This window comes from Struthio camelus, chromosome Z (assembly GCF_040807025.1).
Source record: "Struthio camelus isolate bStrCam1 chromosome Z, bStrCam1.hap1, whole genome shotgun sequence".
In the NCBI taxonomy this organism is placed as follows: Eukaryota; Metazoa; Chordata; class Aves; order Struthioniformes; family Struthionidae; genus Struthio; species Struthio camelus.
In genome coordinates this window covers 83,714,909-83,739,571 of record NC_090982.1, presented here as the reverse complement: position 1 = coordinate 83,739,571, position 24,663 = coordinate 83,714,909, and the positions used below count along the sequence as shown (strand labels likewise).

General features: G+C 46.3%; 1 protein-coding gene across 9 annotated transcripts in view; it reads right to left on the bottom strand.

Annotated features, from left to right (window-relative positions):
- The window catches only part of LOC138060854 (SET-binding protein-like), a 267,800-nt gene that overhangs the window by 212,260 nt on the left and 30,877 nt on the right, over window positions 1-24,663 (bottom strand). For 8 of the 9 annotated variants that reach the window (XM_068927611.1, XM_068927609.1, XM_068927602.1 and 5 more), the window contains one exon: window positions 2,972-3,055. The exons of the other annotated variant lie outside the window; for it this stretch is intronic. In XM_068927611.1, the coding sequence (XP_068783712.1) occupies window positions 2,972-3,055 (84 nt within the window). The remainder of the gene's footprint in view (window positions 1-2,971; window positions 3,056-24,663) is intronic. 9 annotated transcript variants of the gene reach the window in all.

Genomic DNA, 24,663 nt, shown 5'->3' with positions numbered 1-24,663 from the left:
AGGTGGCCGCGTTTTGGGACTCCTCTTAGGCATCCCGCTCCACCGAACCGGAGCTTCGTCAGGACCATGCACGGCAGAGGAGGAAGACGGAGGAGGGTCTAGGCCTTCAGTACGCTCGGCTGCATCCCCCTCAAGGTTACTAGAGACCTCGCAGGATTTATATTGCACTGCTGCGCCTGTCATCTCGGGTTGTAGGGTTTGATTTAATCAAATATTGCTACTAACTGGGAGGCCGTATGACATGGACCCACGGTTCCTCTCCTGCTCTGAGGCAGATCCAAGGCGAGGGTTGGGCTCCTCGGGACTGCTGTGAAACCCCAGCCCCATGGGAGCCCGCTGGGACTTCTGCCCTTGACAGTGAGATGGTCGGGATTTATTCACTGGTGACTGCACCGTGGAAAATATCCGGCTGGATAGGTGCCTCTGGATGTCAGTCTCAGGGGAAGAGATCACAGGTCCAGGAGGTTAAAGTGCCTTCTCTTCCAGAGGCACGCCGGAGAAATGCCAGTAAATGAAACCCTTGGCCATGGAATAGTGACTTGGTTTAACTGAGGATTTTTTTTTTTTTTGGTTGGTAATATATCTAGGAGTTTTTGCAAGCCTCCAAATTCATTTGAAAAGTAAGTTACGGGAAAAAAATTAAAATCGTTGCAAACCATCACCATTCGCAAAAACTCAGCTGAAACGTATATGGTTAGCCTAAGCCTTTGAATAGTCAATGATATAGACACCCATACCCATTTGTGACCACATTCAAGAAAAGGACAACAAAGTTGCATTTTCACACAAGGAAAACACAAAACAAGACCAGAAAAAGAAAAAAAAAAAAAAGCCCCCAACAACAATAACGAAGGTAAATCTTTAAAACGAGAGCAGAGAGGAAAAGAAAAAAGTCCTTAGCAAACAAAACCAAATCCAGCGCACTGTTTCCCCCTTCACAAAATGAAACAAGCTGCTCCTAAAATAATGCTTCCTTGGTTTTCTGGCAATTAGCGTTCTGAAGGATTAGCCTACAATCGTAGGCGAGTGTTTGCCTTTCCCAGCCGATGTCACCATAGAAGTCTGTGTTTACCTACAAGGCCCAGGGGATAATTTATAAGCTGCACTGAGGTCCCGCATTCACAGACAAACCTTCTACTCTGCCACCCACCCTCTCGTCCTAACTTCCTCTCCATCTACATCCTGTCCCCTGAAATACTGACAGGATCCTGTCAGAGGCATGATAAATGCTCTTTTCAGCCCCTGGATCCAGCATTCGCACAGTAGTTTAAGCTGATCCAGCAAAAAAATGATTGTTAGATGGTCAACACGTCACCAGATATCAGAAATTAGATTTCGGAAAGCAACTGAAAACAAAGAATAATTTATCACGGTCCCAGAAAACATTAAACAAAAGGGTTTTTTTTTTCCTCCAAAAACTACTGCCTGCTCTATAATTACAGTATTGCCATCGGTGAGTTTTAGGTCCAACACTCAGGGTTTGTTAGAGACGGCGTTTTGTAAAACCTCTCTGCAACCAAAATGTTGTTCCCATTTCATTTTTAATCCCTGCTACGTGGGATCTGTGGTCTGACCCTGTTGTAAATTAAGAGCGATTCAACCAGGGTACATCAAAATACAGAAGTTTAAAACTGGTAACAATGTTTTTGTTTTTTTTTTTTAAATTAGCTTTCTCCTGATGCATTAGAACCTCAACATGAGAAAATTAAGCTTGTATTTGACAAAATGGAAAGCTGTTCTTTAAAGAAAAGTACCATGAAGCCTTGTCTCAACGGTAAACTGGTAGTATGGCTCATGACGATGACTCGGTTATTTTAAAGATAACTAATATCAAAAAAAATAATTGAAAGACTCGACCTTACGTAGCATTTATAAACATGACTAGCGTTCCTCACAACAGAACCCACAGCAGGATAAACAGATCTGTTCACATGATCGAAACCGCTCAGATCTTCTTGGATTGTAACAAGACGAGGTTCAAAGACATCACGATTAATCAGGATTTATGAACACGCATGCTGAAAATAAACAAAACATTTTTCCTCCTAAGAGTTCAGCCCTTTTCCCCACCAGTAAATTATCCGGAGTTCCTGGAGTTTTGTGGACACTGCTCCAATGAGCTTTAGGGCTATACCCGCTCTGACAGGTTGCTCACAAGCAGCACTAGAGAGCAGCCAGCCAGTTATTTGATATTTGAAATCAATTGCTTCACATCACCACATTTCAGAGTGGATGACCCAACATTTATAAAATGCTTCCACCAAAATCAAATTTTGTTTCATCTTCAGAATGAACGATCTCCGGATTCAAACATCGCTCAGCTCCAAAGCCAGGAGGTGAGCAGGCCTCTGGCCGGCTCTCGGTCCGAATGCGACTGTTCAGCTCTACCAGCTAAACCCTATAATGATGTCAACGTGACCAATTTCAGAAGAAGGTGCCGTTCCTTCTGAGTAATGAATATTGAAATCTGGCCATCAATTTTCTGTCTGTGAGCAAGTTTTTACATGCTTATAATTAGCAACCTCAATAAAGAATGTTCTTTTCGGCGGTGCCACTTCCGAACAAAAGCATGTAACGAATGGTGCATTTCTCTGTAACTATCGGATATCCAGACAGCTACAGTATGATACCAAAGGCTGCATGCATTTAGCCAGCAATGAAGTGCAATATTCTTTAAGAAAAGCATTGCCCAGAGTGGATTATTATTAGGAAACAGAATTCATGAATAAATAAACCAGATGGGAATAAGTCAGGCCAGGGCATTAACAGCTCCTGGCGCAATGAATCCCCGATCTCACTTGAGGGTTTTTCTACAAATAACAAATTTAAAAGCATTAATGTTGTATCTTTGTCAGACATGCCAAATGTCCGTTTGTGTCCAGGCACTCAGATATGCAACAGCACAGTTTAAAATCAATCAAATGTGAATACGTTCTTTTATTTCCACCAGGTAAGGTACATATTGACTGACCTGATCTGAGTCTTTTACTGGAGCATTTTTCCCTTTTCTGCAGCCACAACTCATGAGCAGTTTTGCATCTCCAATGACTTTTCCCTACAAGAGAGAATTCAAGAAAAACATCAGCGCAATCTGAACCATCAAAGTCCAAGATGCTTTTATTTATGACAGGTGACAGGGGAAGAGAGGGCATCCGGGAAGCTGCAGACTCATCCTGCATTGCTGGAAGATGCCCTGCCCCGGAGGAGTAGCTTCCACGTGGCCAAGGAGGCCTCCTCAAAGGCGAGCAGCAGCACCAGGGAGGCCACACAGACAGGGAGAGAGGCAGAAGGAAAGCAAGGTGTGTAGAAATAGACAGAGGGAATATGGGCAAGCCAAACTGAAAAGGAACCAAAACAACCCAATATTTTCATACACCCACGTGAACAGGAACAAGACTATCGCAGTCGGGTAGTACAATGACCAAGCTCGAGTGACTTGAGGTAAAGCTCATATGCCAGCATTAACGTGCACCATTACCAAGCTGGTGCTTATTTGCTTCTCAGGTAGCTAGGTTTAAGCTAAATACAGACCTTCAGCTGCGACTTAGCCGTGTTTGGAGAACTGGTCCATTTAACTGCTGGTAAGTCCTTGCCATGAATTCAACAGCCTACGTTCACCAAACACTGCAGTCTGCTCGAGGAGATCCCTACGTCATCATTAAAATACTACAGCAAACGGAAATTTCAAAAGAAAGAGTCCCCTCACGCAACCTTTGTCTGCAGCCAACAGTTTGAGAAATAACCTGAGCACAATAAACTCCTTTTTACTGACAACCCACAAGGTGAACCGAGCGTAATCTAAGCAGTAGGGTCTCTCACATTAATCCGATCCAATTCTGAAGATCTTTTGGATCACTTTGGTTCTTCACCAAAGCATGTTTGGAGCTTATCAAACTGGACGTCTTCATAAACCACCATGATAGAAATGGCCTTGAATTCTAGATTTGGTCAAAAACTCCTTGAGCTCAAATAGTAACATGGCCAACTGAGTCCCCATAAACTTGTCATATTTACATTTACACGTTCTTCCTCAGAGACACATAAAGATATTGCCTTTTTTCAGACTTCGGCAGTCTCCAGCTGCAAAATAAACACTTGCAGCATCTGCTGGGCAACAGAGGGGGAATCCACTTGTGTGGAGAGCGGTGAGATTTCAGCTGGATGGATTTATATGGAAAAGGAGACTACAACATTAGAGCAGTTAATGAGTTTAGCAAAGTGGAAACACTCTGCCCTAAATGATGAGGAAGGGAAAGGGCACGATTAAAAGGAATTGCAGCCATTCCTCAATGTCAGGCCACAGCAGAGAGATGACCCTTGGTGGCAGGAATTACAAACAGGAAGATAAACTTCTGATCACCTCAGGAGTCTGCAACCTGCCAGGTGTGGTGAGGTCTCTTATTTTGTGACCCTAACATCTCAAAAGTTCCAGCAAGGCCAGATAACATGCAAAAATTACTCTTTCTGCTCTTTCCAAATGTACACTGAAAAGACTGTACCCTGACCTGATTCCTAATCAAAATGCCCAACGCTCAGGCCACTGATCACCCCCTGTTAAAATTCAACGTTCTTAGGCCATTACTCAAAACTGGCAGCCTCTGCCTTCATATTTATCGAAAGTATTTTGCTCTTGCCCCTTTATTACAATCCCTTAGCGATTCAACGTGTAATACCTTAAATTCTTGAATCACTCCCCAGAAATGAGTGATTAAAGTAATAAGTAACGCAATTGCATTAACTTATTATTTAGAGATGGAAAAGTGAAGCACAGAGTGTGATTCATTTGTCTAACCGAAGGAACCTTTTTAGATACTCCAGAGTATCTGAGATATGACAAGTCTGAGATACAAGAGGACCTAAGGAGATCCACACAGTTCCTGATGGGCAGCTGATGGACAAGCAGGATACCTCAAGGGGTCTGTAGTGGCGACATATGCCTTCATTTAGGCAACTATATGACTCGCTGGTGGTCAACGTGTCCCAGCATCCGCTGCAGAGTCACCCTGTGGGAAAAGACAATCCAGCCTTTTTTACTCCACAAACAGAGGAAGAACTCCCATTTTTAGACCTTTATCTGGCTTCTCACTTCTTGGATATGCTCCCAAGCAAACTAAGCTCATGGTAAAAACCAGCAACGTACTCACATGAGAGAGGGAAGTATTACTCGCTTTCTTTAACAGAGAGACATTGCAAGATGTTGCCCACAATCACTTGGAAAATTAGGAGTAGAGGGGGAATCCGAACCCAAATGTTGATAGCTTCTTTTTTCCCTTGACAGTACAAGAACGAATTTCCAGGGGGGCATTTCCATTCTCTAGATAGGCAAACGCACTCAACAAATAATCCCATCTCCCTGTCCAACTTCAGATCCACCTCTCTCAGTGTGCATCGCCTGAATTAGCTACTCCCTTCACCTTCTTTTTAGGAAAGTCCTTTTATGAACAGATGCTTAATTTGGGGATAGGTGTCTAACATTAGGCAGCTAAGTTGAAAGGGAGAAGAAAAAAAAAAAAAGCATATGGACAACATTTGCAGCCAGTCGCAACTCCATTTAAGAGCAGATGGACGCCTTGTCATTCCCGGGTTTCCTCACACACACCAGGCAGTTCAGTGGGGATACAGAAAGGGGCTTCTGTTTGGATGCTTCTGTCTGGAACAAGATTAGAAGAAAGCACGCTTTCTGCGGCACACGCCTTGTGTTACATTAAACATGCATATGCAACTTCAGCTTTTATTCAAAGATCTGAAACAGAGCCCTCCAGGGTGCTGAGGGTCAGTGAGTTTGAGTTTGTTTATTTGTATGTTATTTTACAGTTTGCTAGTGCCCAAGGAGTTTGTTAAGAAATTTAAAACACCTCGCTGGGATTATCATGCTGAGGTTGTTGCCTCCTAATACATCCCTCCCTCCTCTGTCCAGCAGCGCGGCCTTCCTTCCCGGTGATTTCTGGGGAGGGAGAGGAGAACTGTGCAAAGAGAGTCACCGGGAGCTAGAGTCATTTGGTCTTAATTTATGGAGCATCATTTCCATGTTTCATGGCCCTTTAATAACCGGATTGGGGAGGAGAACCGTTCGGGAGCAGCGATCTTGCAAGCTCACAGACGTATTGTTTCTGGACACTCTCGTGCCATTAGCTTTGGAGGCGATGCTCCGGGTTGGAAGCAGGTAGGAGCGACGATTTGCAGAGCCCTGAGCTGAAGTCCCTATAAAAGGAGGAGCTCACTTTTTGCCTTCTGCCGGCTCCCATCTCCGTCACAAGTCCCCCTTCCCAAAACAAAAAGTGGGAAGGTTCCTCTGTGGGTGTACAAGAGCAAAGCACACGCAGCCTGTTATCCCACCGCTTCCTGTGCTGCCGCGGGGGAGTCACTACGCTGCCACCACCGTCCCACAGGCTCCTGCAGCTGGCCAAAGTTTGCAAATAAATACAAATAAATAAATACCAGGCTCAATTATCTCAGCTGCACGGGCGACAGGAGCTGATCCGGCGCCAATTTTAACAGCCTGGCCCCTGTGGTCAAGAAACTCTCAAACTGCGTCAAAGCAGAAGTCAGACGAGGGCCGGTTACAACTCGCTTCACTCGAGCGGCTCCGGAGCGAGGCGTGCCGGCACACACACACAAATTACCCCGGCCGGGGCAGCCCCGGCCGTCGCACGTCCTCCAGCGCGGTCCCTCTCGGAGCTGCCAGCCCCGACTGAAGGAGTCAAGACGTGACGCACGTGGCACCAGCGGCGCCTCCGCAGAGCTACCCGGGATCAACGGGGGGAACCAGCGGCCTCAATTAAAGAAAGGGGGCGGGGGGGAAAGAAAAGAAATAGAGGCGCTAAATCCGAGAAGGGAGAGCGTCAGACTTCACTTGGACAACCTGCTGCTCCCCACCACCCCGCGTGCCCAGCTTGCAGGCTAATATTAAGCCTTGCTCAGCGGCAAGCAACAGGCAGGTGTTTCGGCAGGTTTCCCTTCCCCATGGGTATCCCAGCACGGGTTGCGAGAGCAGCCCCATCCACCCCAACTGCCTACAGCCAGGCGAACCAAAAACAGCGCGGTGCCAGCGCATGGCTGCTGTCAAAGCCCTTGCGCGCATCCCTCGCAGGGGCCGGCGCGCTCTTCAACAGCGCCGCGGCGCAAGCCTGCGGGAGCCGACGCTTGCGGTAGGGTGACGTCCGTCACCCAAAAGCCGGTGCTTTCAAATCTGTGCACCTCTGCCTGCTCGGGGCTGCGCCTGGGAAGACTGGATGGAGAAATGGGCCTGGATCAGCTATGGTGGGCCAAACATCTCGGAGCCATCAAGTTTAACTGGGAGCTGACTTCTTCGATTCAGCTCACCTCTCCCTGCTACTGAGTAATGCCCACTAAAAACATTGGGACTATTCTTATCCGCGAATATCCGGCACAAGTCTTCTCTTGCACCTCCACAAATTCACGTAGCTCAAAAGATAGTTCAGTAACAAAGCTGCGAATCCTGCCAAAAGTGCCATTATGTCGGCAACCAATATCCACCTCCAGCTTATCGCCGTCTTTCCTTTAAATTAACAGATGCTGCTTCCCCTCCCCTTTGGCTATCGGAGGTATTTGAACTATCTCTGTCACTCCCGTTTTGCAATATCCTGGTAACATCCTGCACCACCAGCTGAAAACCTGAGGCGCAGAAGGGCTGGCTGACTTGCCCTGTGTCTCAAAGGAAACCTGTGGAAGTGCAGAGCTTTGAACGTGGACTTTCCGAGACTTTTCATAGCATTTCATCTGCTGAAGCGTCTCTCCTCTTCATAGGAGGGCACTTTTCTCAAAAAAGCTTTGTGAAGCTGAGCTTCACAGTGCTTTGCAGTCTCTGCTCTGCTCTTCCTCTCCCCTCTTACCCTGTTTCTCTAGAGAGCTAGAGAAACAGCTCTCTAGCCTGATACCTGTGCAAACACCACAACCGTTTCTGCTCAGCAATTACAAGCGCGCAGGGAAGCAACTCTGTCCTGCGGCTCGTTCCCCATCCATTCAAATATTCCAACATTTCAAGTATGGAAGAGAGTATTTGCTGTCACCTCCCCTGACATCTTGCATGAGGGAGACCGTAGGATCCGTCTGCTACCCCGCTACTGAGCCTAATAACTCCGAAATCACAGTCGTCGTTCTGCACTACGTTAGGCTATTAAGTAAAGAATCACATGGAACAAGGGAGTTTTTGGGGGGGGGGGGTTTATCCCCAGATCCACAGGCTTTCATCAGGAAGAAAATATGTGCACAGTACCGCCACGGTGACCCTGAAAAACCAGGGGGGTGCAAAAACGGGGTCAAGAAGAACAATGTATTCAGGGTTTACATTTTTCTGCCGCTCTGTCAGGATGCTCCACGAGTCTCGACGAAACGGTGCCCAAGTGCCTCCAGAAGGGTTTGGTAGAGCGGGAGAGGAGAAGGGGGGAACGCAGGGAAAGGCGAACTGAATCCAAGGTGGAGGCAAGCAGCAGCACAACAGACAGCTGGTGTTTGGGTGGTGGTAAATCACCCTGAAATGAGCCTCTTCCCTCAGCTCAATGAGGCCTAAACAACAAAGGAAGGCACAGCTTGCAGCCGGACAGCCCGCTAGCCAACCACAGACACACATGACAGCTTCATTCAGGAGCCTGGAGTCAATACAAAAGCTTCGAAATCAATCCGACATCCTGCGACCTCAGACAATGCACCAAATCTTCTCAGAATTGGAGCCCCAAATGAGGGGGAACAGCATTCAAGGGAGATCAAACCGCGGGGCTGGCATTGAAAGGGACTCAAAAGGAGAAGAATGTTCCCAGTTTATTAATGGTGAGGTCTGGCCTGCTGCATCCCAGCCGCCGTAGCTTGCATTCATTAAAGGGCAGCGCTTTGCACGCATTATGCAGAAAGGCCGGCCGGGGGTGCGGTGGTGGTGGTGGTGGTGGTGGTGGTGGTGGTGGTGGTGGTGGGGCGGGGGGTGGTGGCGGTGGTGCGCGCGAGTGTGTGCCTCGCTCTCAGAAATCAGGATGTGCCTTTCTGCTCCGCGCCGTTGTCTTAATCACAAACGCCTCCTGTGTGAACCTCAAAGGCTGCCTTTTCCCACTCGAGCGACCGCAGGGGGACAAACGCGAGCGCGCGGCCGCATCGCGCCCCGCTTGCTCCCGTCCCTCTCGGCCCTTACAGCCCGAAAAGCATAAAGGAAGGCAGAGCACGGTCTTTCCGAGGAAAAAGCGCAGCGTTTCACATCTAAGCAACAACCCCCCCGCCCTCCCCGGCCGTAATTGCAGCTCGTGGACGCACACAAAATCTACTACGAAAGGCTGAAGGCGGGTTGTATGGCGTGACTGTTGCCGCCGCTGAGTTGATCGCTCCGTAAAGACTTGCCTGCACCTACACACCGTAAAGGCCCCGGTCACCCAAGGTAGCAAACCCGCACAGTGCAGAAATGGAAAAAAAAAACAAAAAAATGCTGGGGTCCAAGGAGTTACCCGCTCCGGGTACAACTGCACCGTCCAGGGTAATTTCACCTGCAGCGTCGGTCTTGTAGCACTGCATGCAAATGGGACCCTTCCCCCTCCCACCCCATGCATGTGGCAACAGCCACAAAAAGGCCAAGCAAATCCTCTTTTATCAGCCTCCCTTTGAAGGCAGGTGTAGAAGTAGACGGCACACAAAAAACGGATAAATACCATTTGCAAAAGTCCTGTTTGGATTTGTCGGGCCTAATTATTTTCTTTTCAGCTGCCACGTATTTGAAAGAGTCAGACCTTCCACGTTTTCTTCTCCTCAGCTACCCTGCTCAAGACAGAGTGTTAGCTTTAGGAGGTCAGACTTGAAAAACACTTCTGTCTTGCGTTGAAACCGGAGCAGATGAAGAGAAAGGCACGAAGTTTCCAAAGCGGTCTAGAGATTTTGATGCAGGTTTCCCATGCTTTTTAATTGACGGCGTGTCAAAATCCAATCAACTTTGCTTTTAAAGTGTCACATTGATCTTAGGACGGATATGGCTGTAGGAACTAGTAATCTCTCAGATTTGGAGGAACTTACTTAGGTGTACAGAAACGGAAAATAACAAGTGCTCCTTAAGGCCTAGCGATTTCAATACACTTTATTCTTGAAAGTTGGGGAATTAGTATTAAGACTGCCACAAAAAAACCTTATGCTTCCTCCACCCTTTACTTCACTGAGTCTACGCTACTACTGCCACAAAAACTCTAGTGTCCTTAGAGACCATGGACATGTTCTGTGTCTCCTCCTCTGAGAAGACGACAGCTCCAGTTTTACCTCATGAATCCAGATGGCAGAGGGTAAAACTGGGCAAAGGTAAGTAAAGCAGATGATTAAAAAGACTTCTTCTCTAGCATGAGGCAGAATGCAAGATCAACTGTACACGCAAGACCAGATTTATCAACAGGGAGCCCCAAAGCCTATCATTTAGCCTTCACAGAAAGAGGAAGAACTGCAGCCAGGCTGGGTGCCCGCCCAAAGATGTGGTAGTTGAGTGGTAGGAAATAATGGAGAGCTGCAACAAGTACTAGCAATGCAGATGAAACGCAGTCTACAGGGATCAGATGGAGGAAAATTCAAGGTTAAGTCTGTTGGTAGAATAATAATGCCGAAATCTTTCATTTTAAACTGCATTTTTCTTCTCGTTGCAATAACTAAATTTGTTTTAGATATCTTGTGATTCCAAATGTAAGTTTCTGAAATTCAGGAAAACTGAGATCTTATTTGGATGACTTTTTTTGTTTGTTTCTTGCTAGCTTGCCTGCTTTAAACTCTGCTAGTTGAATAATTTAACAATCTATCTTAAATATTTCACCAATAAATCACAGGCTTGTGTTTCTATTTCATGTTACAACTAATCAGCGAAGGAATGTCTGAGTTGGAAGTTAAAATTCTGCTCCACCAAGTCGGTGATGCATAATCATTTCTCCACAGACTCTCTGGTGAATAAAAACTTCTCTGCAGAATTAATGTCGTATAAAAAGTTCTTTGTGCAGACACGGAACGCAACTGTGGCCGAGGATCTTACATATTCTGCCAACAGGGCTTGAGATTTCCAGAGCTAATTGGTTTGTAGAGTTTTCCCACCCTGCCAAGTGCAAGCATGGAGTTCACAGCTGAATCACATCTATGGGCGCGTAGAGCCTAAGCTCCACTATGCTGGTCGAGATGCTGACAATATTTACAGAGTGCTCTGAATGGCCCACATGGGCAAGGGACCAGATTTATGCAACCAATTGTATTCAGATTCATGCCGGGTGCTCACTCCCATCAAAGAGAAACGAGCAGAAAAAACATGGAGGTTTCTTGCCAACGTGAGAGATTTTCAAAAGCAGCTCACGGGTGAAGAACGGTTTTCGGAGACAGAGCGTGTACCAAGGACCCCAAAGCTCAATGAAAGTCAATGGGACGAAAACTTTTAAAGTTCCTAAATTGCTCAGGCATTTTTGAAAACTACATTTCAATGCTGTTTTGATGCAAAATTAACACATTTGTGGAAAGTAAGAAAAAGAAACCTAAATCCCCCCACTTTCTCCCAAAGTCCTAGTTCATCAAAATGAAACCAGTGAGCCTCTCTCACACACACACACACACACACACACACACACACACACACACACACATATACCTATTTATATAGGTGTGTGTGTGTAATGTAGTGCAATTAACTTTGTCCCTAAATCGTTCAGACACATTCAAGGTAAGACCCGCTTTTGTCTCACTCAGTAAAATCCAAAATGCATGAACAAAATGAAGAGCTAGCAAGAAGTTCACAGTTAATGCTCCGAAAGTGAAAAGCAAAAACAAAGAGAGAGGAAATGAATGGGAAAAAGAGAAGGGAAGGAGAAAGGGAAAAGTTGTAAAGCCCACTATTACGAGGTTGCCCTTTATTTTGTTGGGTGTCTACTTTTTACTTAGTTGTGTAGCAAAACTCCAAAATTCAATCTCTCTTCCTTCAAAGAAGCGGATGATCTCTCCCTCTCACACGCACACACGCTAATGTATATGCAAAAAGACATACACAAATGTGGAGGCATACACACGTATGCAAGCCTACACAAACATATGCACAAGCAAAAAGCTTCAGGGGCAGTATGATTCCTCTCCTGCAGCTGGGCTCAGCATCCCACCTCCGTAACAACAGTGAGGCTGGCCTGAGCCTGGCTGGGGGAGGGTAGGTGAGATGGAAATTGGAGACATCTCCTCCTCCTCCTCCTCCTCCTCCTCCTCGTCTGAGGACAGACATCTCCATCTTTCCTCCCCTTCTGCAGCTGACAAGACTTCCTAGGCAAACTGACACGGAAACAGCTAATTTACTGCTCTGTGTCAGGAATGCAGCCAGGGTTTCGGTCCTCTGCGTCCCTTACTCCCTCAGCCACATCGTCCTCACGGCACGGCTCGCAGCAATGGTTGAACTTTGTGGAAGGGCTTTGGACTGACAGGGCGTCCAGTGGCCGACAGTTGTAAATTGAATCTGGTTTCCCCCAAGAAGAGTCGCCCCTTCCCGCTGTCCCTCGAACACACACACCTCCTCCTCTTCTGCTTTTGTAACTTATCTCTCTGCAAGCTACTTCCCAACAGGAGCCGAAATTAAACAGGCTGCCCATATGCCATGGCTCACTTGTTGTCTGTTCCTCTCACTGCCATCTGGCCTATTTGCTCAGCCAAAGAAGGCAGAAAAAAAAGTAAAAAAAAAAAAAAAAAAAGAAAAAGGGAAGAAGAAGGAGAAGAAGAAGGATAAAGCCAGACACAATGAGGACGAGGAGGGAGGTGATGATGCTGTCTGTCGCATCTGCTCCTTGGCCAGACTCCCAGATAGATCAGTAATGGAGAGCAGCAGAACCAGTGACAATTAACCCAAACACAGTCCTGTTTATTTAACCTGTTCAGATAGATCAGCTCATGTGCTGCTCCCCTGGCAAGGAGGCTCAACGCTCCAGCACGGAGCTTCCCACTGAGAAGCGGAGGCAAAGGGGAGATCCTCCTCTCCTGAACAAGGCTGGAGAAAGTCTACAGGATATAGCAGAGTGCAACAACTGTGCTGCCAGGCTGAGATTTCCCTTAGCTCTCCAAACCACCTTATTTTTTCTACAGCAGCACAAGCACAGGACTAGCAAAGAGAGACGTGACTGGGTGTGCGTGGGGTCTGCAGGTCTGCCTTGGTTTTGATCCACACTAGCTTCTAAAGCGTAACAGGAATCTCCTGACCCCGCAAAGCACAATGAGAAAGCACAAGGGGAAAAGCCAAGCAGTCTCGAAAGAGCTGGTTATATGGCCCACTATCACTAAGGATTTGTGTCAGGTTGCGGTCGAAAGTTAGGGAACAGAGCTGTGGGAATAACAGAATTTTTGTTTTTCAAGATGAAACACAAACCTCCAGGGTTTAAAAATAGATTAACCTGAAAAGTAATTTGTAAAAAAGAACGACTACAACTTTCTACAAAGTTAGAAAAGTGCATCTGGAGTGGGGCTAAATGTTCGTTTGAGCTAAAACAATCCCTTTTACCGCTTTTCCAGCAATGAAAGCAATGAAACGTATATGCATGAAAAGGTTGGTAGACATGGCGATATGGAATTGAGCTATATTCTAGTCCATTTACACAGTTGTGTATAAGGAAAGGGAGAGGAATTCATCTTGTGTTTGTCTGTAAAAGGTAGTATAAACTGAGGGTAGTATAGAAGTGTGTGTGCACAAAAGCATGTGTTTCTCACTGAGATAAGTACCAAAAGACCTGCAATCGGTTCGTCTCAAGGCAGACACCGCTGAATCACGACTCAATAACTACCGTTAGAGCTCCAGAAGATCATGGTGGGGAAACCCTTTTGGGGAGAGACAGCTGGGGTGAAGAGCAAACCCTACTCTTCCAGAGGCAGAAGGCTTTGCATGTGTGCACAGAGAAATCCCTGGTGCTCTTTTCTTGGAGAAGGGTGGGTGAGAAGACAGGAAGGTATTATTGCATATACCATTAGGGAAAGAGCCCTTCCTTTATCTGGGTGCCTTCACTTGAGTCCCAAGGCCTTGACAAACATAGAGGAGAAGGCAAAGAGATATTATACTCCCCCCTGAAGTTGCCATTCTTGATTAGGTTTTCACATTTCAGCCTGACACTGTGACAGACCAGAATCAAGACGGGTGAATTTCTTCACCCATTACCATTCCTCTGCTCGCAGCTAGTGAGCAAAGAGAGTGTTACCTCCCTTAAGCTCCCCACAACCTTCTCTGCACGTGCATGCCCATATAGGTAAGCAACATGCATAGCATGGTAACGGATGCCCCAAAACAAAGGTCGAGTTGATTCTTTGAGCTTTTGGGCTTATGGTTCCCACTAATAAAGAACAACTCTTTCCCCATCCAAGTAGCCTGCTTGGAGCCTTTGGAAAGGAAGAAAAGCTTTGTGAATGCAAAATACTTCATCAGTAGTGGCAGTGGAAATAGAAACCAGATTTCCTAAAACTGAAATACAGCATCATTACTAACTTTAACATTGCTGCAGTCACTCCAACAGCAGGGATTCCAACTTCGGGAACTGATTAGTTGAAATCAACAACAACAACAACAACAACAACAGCAGCAGCAGCAGCAGCAGCAGCAGCAGCAGCAGCAGTTAGAGGAAAGTCGTCTTTACACTCGGGCTGCCGTTGTCTGAGGAGATGAATACTACCAAGGGTTTCTGCTGACATCATAAACCAATCCAAGCTCTGCTCTTGTGGTTTATGATCTCACCACTAAGCACCTCCATGGAATTATTCCCTCATATCTTACTGTAGCCCATCCATTATCCTCTACCTAATTGCTTCCACAGCGCTGCTGCAACAGAGATTTTTTCCTACAACTGAACATTTGTATTCCCAGGAGTTGTCACCTGCTGGGTCAAGTTCCTCAATCTTTACATTTTATGTTACTACAATGGGAAGACGTTCCCGTGAACAGAAAAGCATACAAACCCAGCAATCAATCTGATTCCTCCGTTTGGATTCTCTTTTAAACAAAAGGGAACTTGCCAAAAGATCGTATTACATTACTCTACGGAAATAGGGTGGAAGCAGTGTCAAGCACTGTCTATCTACTACAGCATTAAATTGAAATTCCCCGGTCAGTGTGATAACAATAAACCAAAATACAGACAGTGGGAAGGAAGGACGCAGAGCAGACTGCAAAACTGGAAGCAGTATGGAGGGTGGATTTGGGTTTGTTTGTTTGTTGTTTGTTTTGTTTTGAGGAATGGGAGCTGGGAGTGACCAGCTCTGAGCTAATGATGTCCAGCCTGACTCCTGAACACTTTAAGACCCCTAAGGTCTTAGCTTCCCCGAAACAAAGGAGTCATCCTGTGAAGAGAACTAGGATGTTCCCCATTTTATAGCCGACAATGAAAGCCCAAAGACACCATGCAACTTGCCCACTCTCACAAAGGAGGTTTGCGGTAGACCAATTAGCAGCAGGTCCATCTTCCACATCCAGAGTTTTTAATCACCACGCCACTCCAGAAATACATCACTTCACATTTCCACTTTGAGGTTGCAAAATACTTTGAATCGGCATACAGGCCTAAGAGAAGACAGCTTCATCTAATGACTACATTATTAGTCTGATATCGAGAAATTTTGAGGTCCTAGACTTGCTTTCCCTTTGTGAGCTTTGTGTGTTTGGAAATTCACTTTAATTCTCTGTGACTCTTTCTCTCCTCCCATTTTCAGAGGCAATACATCTTTTTATTAAGACTTCTCTCTCTGATAGGCCTGAAAGAAGTTTTTCAAATCATACAGTTTCAGGATCGTATATAACCCAGTAAACACCAAGTGTTCAACCACGAGTTCTTGATTTATGCCAACAGAACTGAGGACTTTCAAAAGCTAACCCATCCAAATATTGGACAAATCCAGGCATACTTAACATCGAGACCTGGGTCACTCAACCTCAGGCAGGAACTCTTGCAGTAGCTACAATGCCACTAGTAGTGAAACTCCAGTGATTGCTTCCTCCCATCTAAGAGCAAAGGATTTTCTTATCTTCAGCCTTCAAAGAGGAGCTTCCCCAGCGCTGCACTGTGCCTAATCATACTGGCAAGAGGAGGAGCACACTTGGGGACTGCTGCAGTGCTTGTACTGCTGAGGGATGGTGTGACAGGCTGTTAAGGAAGTCCCACCACACTGCTAGTATGAAGCGCCAAGGATGTCAGAACGTTCTTCTGCGGAGTGCTGAAGACTGAAAAACGCCTCAGTATTTGAGCGTTTCATTTTTTCACAAAAGAATTCGTGTTTTGGGGGATGGGAACTTTTTTCACTCAAAGTCTGGGGACAATCTTGCCAACCAAACTCTAATATAAACTTTTACTTTATCTTTAGTTCCCATCCATGTTACTTCATCATCTCCTTCGCATTCAAGATACTCACTTGCAGCTATACTTGCACATTGAGTTTGCCTCCAGTGCAAACAGCAAAGTCAGAAGGGGAGGATTAAGCTTCTCTGCATTTTCTAAAATATTCCAGCCACATAAGGTGTACTCTAGGAAATGAGCATGCACTGGCCCACTGCTCTGGCTGCAAGACGCTACAGAAATGGCATAAGTGACCGAATTAGTAATATCACAATGCTAATATCGTTTACTGTAAAATATTATTATACCTTTCAGCCTCAGATGCTAGAAACTGCCTGGCTTTGAACTGTTATCAATCACCTCTCCCTCCCACCCACTCATTTCAAAAGATAAAAATCAAGGTCTGGGCTGCTGAGTCAGACTACAAACACCCAAACAAGACGTTTACTCCGACTTGTTTTCAGTCACCTCTTTACTGAAACTGTGTGTCATGGGGCTGGCAGGATGCTCTTTTAACCTCTTCCTAAGAAATGAACTGCTGAGAATCAGCCCACCAGAAACCACATAGAGTGAAAAAAAACAAAAAAACAAAAAAAAACATTACTGTGTGAATCAGACAAATTTCAAAACTTCTGGTCAGAAATTGCTTCTTCTCAGCCCAAAATCCTGAGCTACCATGTAAAACACCCTGAAGACCTGCAGAAACACTATGGCCTGGAAGATAAAGCCTTCATCTGGAAGTTGTGAAATTTAAGCTTTTTTGAACCTGGCGTATGAACAACCTTTGGTAACTCAGGCTCGGAGCCTCGGTCTCCCCTGAAAATTGACTTTCCAAAGTGTCCTGGCTCTCCACACAGAAAACCCTAATAAAAGAACTAGCTATTACAGGTAATATTTTAGAAACTAAAACCTTTGAGGTGGCCAAACTCAGCACTCCCAAGGGAAGCTCTTCTCTTGTTGTTATGTGAAAAAGTATGATTTTCCACTCCTGGCTTAGCTAACACTTTACATTGTTCCAGCTGAAGGCACCTCGGTTAACTCAGAGTTTCCATTTCTCTTGGGTTTCTTCAAACTTCCTTTTTAGTTTCGGTTTGTATTTCCTGTCTCCCTTCCCCCTCTTTCATTTTTGGGGCTTCAAATTCAAATAAAAACTGAAAGCGTCACTGACTCCAAAGCTGTATTTACCTAGTTTTGACTAGAAACCAAAGCAGACCAAATAAAATGAAACAACACTGAGATATCACTTTTGGGTTCAAAATGCTTTGTAGTCTTTAGAAACTTTGTAGTCTTTCTCACAGATGATGGCCTGTGTTACCATATCCCTGATTTGCAGTGAGGGAAATCAAAACAGAGGAAGTTTAAACGGCTTAACATTTTCATTTTAAGAATATAAGGTGTGTGTTTCACATTCCTTGGCAGTACTAGATACGCCTAGGTTTGGAGGCTCAAACCTCTTTGGAGTTTAAACTCCACACCTTCATGCAAACGTGAGGCAGCACATTTGCCCTTGTTCTGAAAATATACTTGATTAAACCACACAAAACCCACCCTTGCTGAACAAGGAAGCTGCAGACTTTGGTGAGCTTTGTTCTCGAGATGAGCCAGGAGTTCATTGCTGGGAACTACGGTCTTTGCTGCAAGAGATGGTTTCAGATTGGTCTCAGATCTGCTGGCCTCTTGGTATCCCCAAGCCAAATAAACAATGAGGTTTTTTTAACTGATTTTGATTGACTTCTCTTCCTCTCTCAGTTTTTTCTGGCAGGGTTGCAAACGAAGGATCAGCTCTTCAGTGACTGCAACGAGAGCTATTAAGCCTACCCCATGAGGAGCGCAGAGAAGTGGTGCTCACAGATTTCTCCTAAATTTGCCACTTCAGGAATTATTCCTACTGTCCTGGGAATCTGATCTCTCTTCCTTTCAGTGTCACTTGCACTTGGAAAGCAGAGGTACTCAATCCCGGGAGAACATACGGGATGTCTTACATCGCAGGACAACGCTTTCAACACTTTGTTTCAGGACTGAAAAAGGAGGCAAGACAATCACCTGCTTGACTGAGTTCTTTGGACGAGGCAAACAAGCGTCACTTTGTTCTCACTTGTGCAAGCCAAGCAGCAGCGGAGCGGGGTATGGGAAGGTCACTACAGACACGTGATTTCATGGCAGGAGGACGGTTTGGTGACAGAATGGGCTAGGGCTTCACTTTCAGCTCTCTTGCTGGTACAGAGCGCAACACAGAGGGAGACATTTTAACGCCTCTGCGCCCCAGTTTCTCTACTGCAAGTTGATGATCTCGCTGTCTGCTCCCATCAGACCACTTCTTATAAAGCACTTCTGAAACTCGGTCCAAGCCTGCAGTACTGAGCAGCCAAGACACTAGCCACTTCGTGGCAGTGCAACTGGAAAAAACAGGCTCTTGCCTTGTCCCGGGAGCAGGAATATCCCCCACGACCTGGTCACCACTTTCCCGTGCCCAACTGTAAGGCAAGACCAGTAGAAGGCAATCCTGGCACACCTCAGCATGCTACATTTAAGGACAATGCACTTGGACCTGTTGATGAACACTGTTGACCTGCTGATGAACACTGATGGCTTTAACCAAGCCCATACTGACTGTAAAAAAGCTCCTAAACTTCTCTTGGGTATCTTCAAGAAGCAAAAGCCTTTGAGGGTCCAAATGCAACATAATTTGCTGGCCATAAGTAGGATGCAGCCTTGCCAAAAAGCTTCCTCTGCTGCAGCTTGTATTGGCAGCTATGGCATTCTCCAAAAAAACATTTCATAACCCTGTCTCAGAGTTTTACGGCATGAGCGTATAGAAGCAAACGTAAACTCCGCTGACCCTTGGGCTGCTTTTTGGCTCAAGGAACTGATTCTTTTTACATCTTTCTTTCTCTTCTCTTAGGCTCCTTAAGTAACCACAGATTTCCAAGGAAGAAGGAAATTATGTTAATTGAAACCTTCTCAGAACATTATCAGCTTTAGCAGGAGCAATGGGGGAAGGGGGAGGCAGAAGGTTGAGGGCAGAGGGGATATGAACGATTAAATCCCCCCTTTCTGGTAGATGTCAGGGTGCGAAAGGCCAGTTAACTATTTTTAGTGACATCAGGCCCACACCTGGCTGGAATTTCCTCCTCCCAAGGGCCACTGAAACCTCCCACGTCAGAGAGCAAGTGACAAACAACGCGGGGATGGGCTAAACCAGGAATCCAGGCAGCTGATCTGTGACGCATCAGACAAACAAAATTTCTCTCTGCTCACTTCAGCTCAGCTTCCTGCTGCAGATGGACCCTCTCGCCGCACCGCAGTTTCACAATGACTGCGGCGCCTGTGCTTGTGCATGAGCGCGTATGAGAGGTACCGCCACAACATCCTCCACAGCTAATTGCAAAGCCCATCTGATCACAGCTCCGTTGGCACCAACTCTGACTTCACACACGTATAAAGGACACCCGAAACCGATGCCACCGCTCTTACCAGAGAGCGAAGGACACAACTGAGGGATAGGAACCACCGTGAAGTCACTGTGGTGCCATCTTGAACCATCCTGCTGACGAACGCTACACACACCTCCCAATCACCTTTTTCCCTACCTGAATGCATTTCAGACTGACAAAGTTATTAAAGAATGTTTTGCTATGCTGGCTTGAAGCGTAGCTAAATATTAGCTAAGCTGTAAGTGGGCATTTCCAGGGTTTGAGCAGTTGTCATGTTTTACTGGCACACAATTAGATCTTATCCACATTATGCCCTGTAACAGCTCATTTACATGCTGACCAACAGATGATATCTGGATTCCCCAGAACACCTAGATTTTTAATGAAGGCAGCCTGTAAAACAGACAATTTCCTGAGTGGTACGAACTACGCAAGAAGGTAGGCTTATATAGCAGGCTTATTTTCCTTTGAAAGCAAAAACATCAGGAATGGCTCAAATTCTGCTCTGGTAGGTGTCAGTTGGGGAAGACATTTTAAGACTAGAATGGCAGCCTTTTGACATCGCAGTAGCCTCAGAAAAAATGGCCAGGCACACTGTAAACACCAGGCTCCAGGGATTTCCACGAGCATAAGCGAAAAGTTTTTGGAAACAGGTTTAGCTGGAACGGCGTTCTGACAAGATTCCTCCACTCCTTCCCCTCCCAGTATGGACTGGCTGGCTGACTTTCCCAGAGTCTCCTTTTGCAGTTCGCCTGAATACCACTCCAAATATTTTCTCAATTAGGGGAGAAAACAGGAATTTGCCACTTGTCTGCCCCTATTCTGCTGCCTGTCAGCATTCAGCAAATATTTCAATCGTAGCCCTTTGCATGCTTCTAACCCGGCGCATTTAACCTCTGACCCTCCCCTCGTCTAATCCATTGGCCTTTACCTTCACATCTTTACAGCCACGGCCTGGCTGCAGAGCGGGCTTGCAGGGGAGGGGAGGACCAAAGGGGGATGGAATAACCTATGCCGGATGCCAATATTACAGTAGTCGGAGGCGGAAGGGGCATCCATCTCCGACCGCAGTCCTAGAAGACTTCAATTAGCTTTACGAAGCGGCGAGAGGGGATTTGCGCTTCCACATCTGGAGGAAGGACGAGGAAAATTAACACATGAAAAAGCGAAGAAAGGCCACCTTTATCTTGGCTCTCTTCCGTATGGCCTGCGGCGTCTCGAGGCAGGTATCTAATTGTCTCCAGAGCCTCTGCTCTATCTCTTCCCACCTCAACCAGTTCTTCTCACAGTCTCGCACGTCACCAAGAGTAGGAGCTAGCAGTTCTGCTGTCAAAAGCACATGTGATGAAAATAATGCCCAGGGCGCAGGCTGCCAGCCTCGGAAGCGCCCGCGAACCCTTGACAGCAAACGCACCTAGGGCCCAGAAATCCCCCGTCGGCCCTGCCTCCTCCCCGCCGCCACTCGGCCCGGCAAAGCATCCCGCTTGGGTCTCCAGGGGCCGCAGCCAACCACCCGTTGTATGAGAAAGCACCGACCCTTCTGTCACGTGGACGTTTTAATTGTTCGCATTGGTATTTTGCTTCTCTCCGCTGTAGACAGTTTGCTGTCTGTTATCTGTCCTTCAAAGGTAATTAATCGTGCTGTCTCCTGGCTCATTAGAAACAAGCCCCGCTCCACCCCCTTTCCCCTCCCTCCTTCCCCCGCCAGCCAAGTCGCAGTGTGCATTATTTCGGTTAAATCATGTTTAAGTAACTACATAAATAGTAGGTCGAGTTTGCCTTTTGTCTAGGCTGAGACTGTTGCTTGGCTCGTTTCTCAGTGCGCCAGACCAGGAAAGCCCTTATCGCTGGAAGCTCTCAAAGGGAAACCTTTGCCGGCGCTGCGAACACAGCATAAGGCAGCCACGTAATAAGAAGAGTGCGGGGGGGGAGGCAGTCCCGTCCGCCCTCGGAGCAGAAGGCTTGTGCAGTAGGTAACAAGAACAAGGTGCCAACCTTGAATAAGAGAGGCGTAAAAGTCAATGCTGCAGAGCAAAATCCTGCAAAGGGGGATGCTAATTGTCTAGCAAGAGGTGACAGTCAGAGGAAGGCAAGTTTTTAGAGGGCTGTTTTTTGGTTTTTGGTTTTTTTTTTTTCCCTTCCCTTAGCTTACGGTATCCAGCAAGACGCACTTTCAGCGGTATCACTTCACATGCCCTTGGTCACCCACTACAGACTTTCTCTTGCGACTAGCGCTGAAACTCAGAGGCTGCAATGCAACTGAAAGAGCTTCTGAGCTTTTCATTCAATTAAGAACAAAATGAGAGTTTCTGAAGTGGGTTCCCTCAGTGCGCTGGTTAAAAAAATAATTGAGGATGTGGGTATACAGGTTCAAGCAACCTAAAAACCAACATGAATCATCACCTTGAACTCAGACAAAACCTGAACCAAACTTTCTTAAAGGGTCAGGATAGTTCAGCTGAAGGCAAGTTCACCTGTATTTCTGTACTTCCAGGGCCAAGGCCTGACATCCTCCTAGAGCACTTTGCTGTGTGCGCAGACATCTCAAATAATAGCAGCTGATGTACAGATCTGAAGATGTAAGTATCTGCTCCCAGCTGGGAACAGCCACTGACAGAACAAGCATGAGAAAGCTTGTTTCCTCGAGATTTCCGCTTACCTTAAGAGATTTAATCACCTGGATGAGCTTCGGGTGAATCACCTGAACTTTTGGATACTGACTCTGGCCAAGACCTCCCATCTGCCTTGTGCGTGCAACATCACCGCTGACAGACCTCGGCTAGCCAAGTGCTTTAACTGATTGGGCCAGGCTCAGTTTTACTGCGTTGCCTATGCAAAGGTACTGAAGAGCTTTGGTGAAGACTTCCGCATGAAAAGCGCTGCCTGCATTTCCAGCATTGTTATATTAAGCTAAATTACTGCTTGGGAAAACTGCTCATAGCAGGAATGCAAAGCAATGAAGTTTTCTCTTCCCAGAACAAGCTGGGCACAGACGATGGTAGAATAAAAGCCTTCCCAACCGCCTAAGACTGACGAATCTCACCAGTGATGTGGGAAGACCACCATGAAGAGCCAGGGCAAAGTCCACTTCTCCAGTCTAGCTACAGCTGGCCCTCTCTACCAACAGTGTTTAAAAAGGACAGAGGTCACAAGCACGTGCCGTACAAGTCACTAAAGCTGGCTTATCAGAGACTCAATCTAAACTCACTTCCTAGGCCTGATCTATCAGGGGAAAATGCCGCTATCGAGCTGAATCCCCCAAAATAGTAGTCCTGCTTCCCACCTCCACCCGGTTCATCCTTATTAAGCAGCACATGCCTCTTCAGGAGGAGGCAGTCTCCCTTGCAACTTTTTCCAAATGTAAGCAGACAGAAATAAAATGTCCACCGTTTGGTTATTCACAAACACATCCTGCTTTTACGTGATTTTATATTATTAATAATATATGCATTTCTTAAAAAAAAAAGAAAAAAAAGTTCTCAAGAAGGAAGGGGGAAAGGAAGGAAGAAAGAAAAACATACAGGAGTGGGGGAAGGGGAGGGGAGGGGGAAGGACAACAATCTGAGACTTTCAATGGGAATGTCCAAAAATAACACAAACAGGATCTCCCTGCCATCTGCTCCGATCCTCTCTGAATGGCTTTCAAAGTAAAAAGCCTTGCCAAAACCTGACAAACAAAGCACGGAGCATCAGTTTTAATGGAATACCAATACTGCATTTCCCCCATCCCCACCCCCCTTTTCGCTACATATACACACACCTTCCACACCCCTCCAGTTGCCAAATAAATGACACTGTGCAAAAAAAATTTGCTTCGGTTAGGAAGCTGAATAAACAAGGAATAATTTTGCAAGTGCTCCCATATGTCTCTGCTTCTCTGCTTACAATGGACACTAATAAGATTTGCCATAACTAATTCACTCTTTCACACCATTACTCTATTCTCTACCTTAAAAAAAAAAAAAAAAATTACACCCTGCCTATCCCGTGTGCATTTTTCTGCAACTTTCACACAGTGGAAACACAAGTGTTTCAGCAGGAAAGCCCACCCATCCCAGAATATACACTTTCCACTCACTTTAGACCCCTCAAAGAGGCTTAAAGGTAAGTTTTACTGATGCGAAAGGAAAATGTTTGCAACTTATTTTCTTCATTTTCCCTTCCCATAAAGAAGAGGGAGGTGGGGAAAGGGACTGGTGGGAAGGCGCAGGAGAGCTGCGACCTCCAATCCAAAGGCAACGCGTTAGCGCATATAAAGCAGAAAGGGAGATTCATTAGCTGGGAAAAACAACAATTCTCCTGTGTTTTGCCTCGGACCAGTTAAGTGGAGCAAACACAAGGCAAACAAACAGCAGAAACACCTAAGAAATCACTACCGCGTTCAACAGGCGCTCGCGTTTCAGTCGTTCGGAGAGACGCTCACCAAACGCGGCATCTAGAGGTGGAGATCGACACCTGACGGCGCCAGCAAGGGCGGAAATCAACTTCACTTTGGGTTCCCCCCCCCCCTTTTTTTTTTTATTGCCTTCCCTTGAGGAGTCGCCGAGGAGCTCATGGGGGCTCCTGGCTTCTGTGGGGGTTTCTTTACTCCGCGAGTGTGGCGGGGGCCACCGAGCCGCCCTCCACCCCATCGCCTGCAGAGCTCGGCTCTCCCAGAGCGCTCGTGCACCACGCTGACGGGGTACTGCCTTCAACTTTCGGGGTTTGTTGTCTACCACCTAAATCCTTTCTCCCTGTCTCTGTGGGCGATTCTTTTTCTTGTTTTCTCTTCCCCTAGGAAAAAAATAGGAGTGCATTTGCAAGAAAAAGGAACAAAGTCAAAAATCTTGTTTTCTCTCCCTTTTCAGTCTCAGACCAGGCTCTGCATTCACCCTTCACTTTACTTCTCTGTGGCACCACACCTGGTGATAAAACTTTCTTTTGAGTGTCTCAGGCCTCTGATTTACCCA